Here is a 3,705-nt window from a genome sequence, read left to right as displayed (position 1 = left end):
TTTCCGCTGTATGGTTCCATTGTCTATATATGGGAAACCCCAACAGTACATCTTATAACGCTAGTTAGGATTTTAGCTGTGTAAATATCGTCGTCATTCAGCGAGAACAATTTTAAGCATTTCCTCCTCCGTTTCAGATTGCGCCAGCGAAAAAGCTGTGGGGAGTGGAAGAGGGGAAAACAGACAACAAGGGGATTTTCAACATAGGTGAACCCACATGGAGAGAAGCAGCATGGAGCACAGGACACCCAACAGGTGCGTGGACAGACAACACTTTGCAGTTATATTTTTGTCCCTTCAAAAAAAAATAATTGGTATTATGTAGGGTTGATGACGCAATGACCTGACGAATTCTCCTTCCAACAGACCACGGAGTGGGACAGAGCCACGGGTTGAGTATGGGTGTGGGACAGCGAGGCCCCGGACGTCCACAGTTCCCCGGGGGAGACTCGGTGCTGTCCCCGCGCGCTTCGGACCACGCCGGTGTGGGGCTCAAGATGGTCGAATACGTGTTGGCGTCCTCACCCACAGGCAAGGACCTAGACGCTCGCATGGCCAACCTGCAACTCAGAGTAAGTGTCGAAGACTTTTCCAACGTCTTATAAAGTGATTTTGATAACATGGAGAGTCTGGTAATCCCATGGGGCTCCTCAGCTCTTAGGGAATTAATGTATATTAGCGTAATGAATAGACAATATTTTAATATTTTCCTTCCTGTGTATATATGAATGCAATTGCTATATCTGCAGTCGCCTCCCTTCCCCTTCACTTTTACTGTTATATTCCATGCCACACTTTCTCTTAAAAAAGAAAAACAAATTACTAGACTACCTCCTCCTATGCCAAGCGCTCGATTTATGCTGATGAATATGGTAGTAATCGATCATCCGTCTGTTCATGCAGCCTTGTTTTGTTTATTCATGTATCCTTTAATTAAGTCAGGAACTTCAAACATTGAATGTTTCTCTCCTGTCCATATTCGCTCTGCAGGGAATTCGGAAAAGGTGTAGAGAGCCGCTTACAGGAGTCTTAAAATTACACATCACTGTAACACTGCAAACCAATTCCCTAAATGAGAAAAGAAATATAGGATGTATAATTCGCTAGTGGATTATCCACACTTGTGGGAAAGAAATATAAAGTTAAAAATCGAGAGACACTAAACTGATCGAGTACTGTGCTGTAGCTTGGCTGTATAGCTTTCTCTGGGTGTCTTACACGAAGAATATTGTATTTGTGTGACACTATGACCGGCATCCAATCTTGCATAGCTCTAAACTATGATGAATCGTCGACTGATATTACAATGGAGGCGACATATTGTATTCATTAGTCCAGAGACATAATCATACTCTTCTTAAGATCTGAAAGGCTGTTACTAAATTCTACTCAGATTCGGTCCGACATTGACGAAAGAGGGACTGTGAAAGACCTCATGGATGCCCCTTGAGAAATGGAAAAAAAAGTTTCTGCTGTCAGATAAGAATCGGGTGTGTGTCAAGGATGAAGGGTTTCGACCATGGCTGTAGTTAGGCCGTCGTGAACTCTCATGAGGGGATGGGTTTGTTTAATCTAGTTCCATTCCGGGATCACCAGTGGCTCATAAAGCACGTAACGTGATTAAATTTCCAGAATTTTTTGGCTGTGTTGAAATATCGGATTATAAGACCGACAAAATGGCAAACCTACGTCTCCTAACCCAGATCACAGGTGTTTGTCACAACGATTCTTGAACACCTTTATTTCTTCTATCTTTGTTATAGCTATGTCCCTTGTGAACTTAAGATTGTGTTCAGACACTTATGAAATGTTGTTTTCACAGAACGGTGGTGTAGAGACAAGCAAGGACAAGAAAGATAAGGCGCCGTCACCTTTCGACCCCACAAAGAAAGACGTGGAGAACGGCAACGCCCCACAGGCGAACGGCATCGTGCAGAACGGCCTCGATGACGACAAAACTTTTAAGTAAGTCTCTAATGTAAACGGTTGTAGTCATTGCATGCTTGAATGACGACTTGCGCGTTGCCTCGGCTGTGCTGTTCCATTGCAAGTCCTGATTTCTAGAATTTTGCAGGGCGGTCGTAAATAAACTTGAAAACTACAGCGCACCAGGTGCGTCCAAGGGCCTCGGCTTCTTTTACGAACTCCAGTTAATTAAAACGCGAGTTCATCGACGTGTCTGACTCGTATGTTTGCCTCGCGAATCGTGTTGGGAAAGTTGGGTTTCCTTCTCAGTATCTACCTGGTTTTCGTAAATGTTTCATTTCCCAAGGACCTTAACCTACTCTTCATGTCAGAAAGTTAAAACTGAAGATTAACTGACCTTCTTTGTGATGGTCAGTTCTCAGTTGTAAAGTATTAAAAAAATAGCTTTTACTCGCTCTCCGCTCATTGATCTATAACTGCTTACATACAGAGGAAATAACATAATTAAACCGCAGTATCGAGTTCGCTTGCTACAAACGTGTGCAGATGCAATTGTAGTTGCAGATGTCCCTGTAACCCAAAACATTTGTGTGGTGAACTTTGTTAGTTTAAAGACAGTGGCGAAAAGTAGTTCTCGACAGCTGATAATGCCACTGCGCAGTTCATGATGGCCAACTTTGCCGGTAAATGTCTTTGATTTTGCTACACACTCCTGCCCAAGTTCTGGTTATTGGGCTGGGAGAAGTGGAATCATACTCTTAATTAACTTAACATCTTTGTTGCAAAGTCCGTTTTAAGCTTGTGTTACACAAGTCTTTGGGACTGTTTTCACTGGGAATTATTTAGAAATGCGAATATTGCTCGTTTACTCATCTGAAACAATTGTTTCCATATTCTATGTATTATGCAGTTGTATATGCACCAGTAATGTATTTTATTCGTTACCAGAATTACAGTACATGACAATGAATTCAAGCTGCTAGAGTAAGTTAATTTCTTCGAAGACCCATGTCAAGGTGTACTTAATGATAGTAGTGTGTTACAATCTCACAGCCGGACGCCGGGGAGCAGACAAGGCTCACCATCAGAGGAGGACATCAACAAGAATGGCATGGTGACGGGCGTGGGTGTGAAGGAACCAGAACTCGTTGGGGGAGGTGTGGTGATGGGCGGCCCCAGTGCACAGGTCCTCGGACACCTTGACCACCCAGGGTTTGAGGGCGTGGGCGGCGGGGCTGTCGGCGGCGGAGCTGTCGGAGGCATGGGCGGACCAGCGGGCATCCTTGACCCAAGTATGAGCGGCGCGGGCGGGCCGTTCTCATCCCCAGCAGGCCCAGACTATAGCAACATGGCCACCAGCATGCCCATGGATTCACCTACGCTCCTACCGGGACCACAACCACAAAACTTTACCGACAATCAGGTGAGTACTAGATGACATCTTGCTCAGACATTTATTACCTAGTTATCTGTATCATCCATCATTATATCAGTATGCACCCATCAGTATAAATCTTCAGCCTTTGCCGAATATGATGAGAGTTTTCACGAACTTTACACTGAAAATCAGGATTAGGATTCGCCGTTTACTGCTGAGTCGGTTTTTAGTCATTAGCATAGAGAAGGAAAAGGTGGGCACCACAATATATCTGCCTTATAGAGGCGGCAGTATTTAGTGCTTTCCTCCTCGTGTCTCCTCATCGCTGTGGATGTGTTGGTATCTTTGATCTTTGGGTTTGAAGGCGTTAGGCTTTTGTGCCACTTGGATAGTATCTGAAA

The 3,705-nt window shown here is 44.3% G+C and overlaps 1 protein-coding gene across 2 annotated transcripts in view; it reads left to right on the top strand.

Annotated features, from left to right (window-relative positions):
- The window catches only part of LOC119592548 (pumilio homolog 2-like), a gene marked incomplete in the record, with an annotated part of 245,467 nt that overhangs the window by 161,625 nt on the left and 80,137 nt on the right, over window positions 1-3,705 (top strand). The window contains 4 exon segments of one of the 2 annotated variants that reach the window (XM_037941414.1): window positions 138-255; window positions 367-572; window positions 1,823-1,965; window positions 2,980-3,349. In XM_037941414.1, the coding sequence (XP_037797342.1) occupies window positions 138-255; window positions 367-572; window positions 1,823-1,965; window positions 2,980-3,349 (837 nt within the window). 2 annotated transcript variants of the gene reach the window in all.

The sequence above is a fragment of the Penaeus monodon genome, chromosome 30 (assembly GCF_015228065.2).
Source record: "Penaeus monodon isolate SGIC_2016 chromosome 30, NSTDA_Pmon_1, whole genome shotgun sequence".
Taxonomy (NCBI): Eukaryota; Metazoa; Arthropoda; class Malacostraca; order Decapoda; family Penaeidae; genus Penaeus; species Penaeus monodon.
The sequence above is the reverse complement of the archived record's forward strand: the minus strand, read 5'-3'. Positions and strand labels throughout refer to the sequence as shown.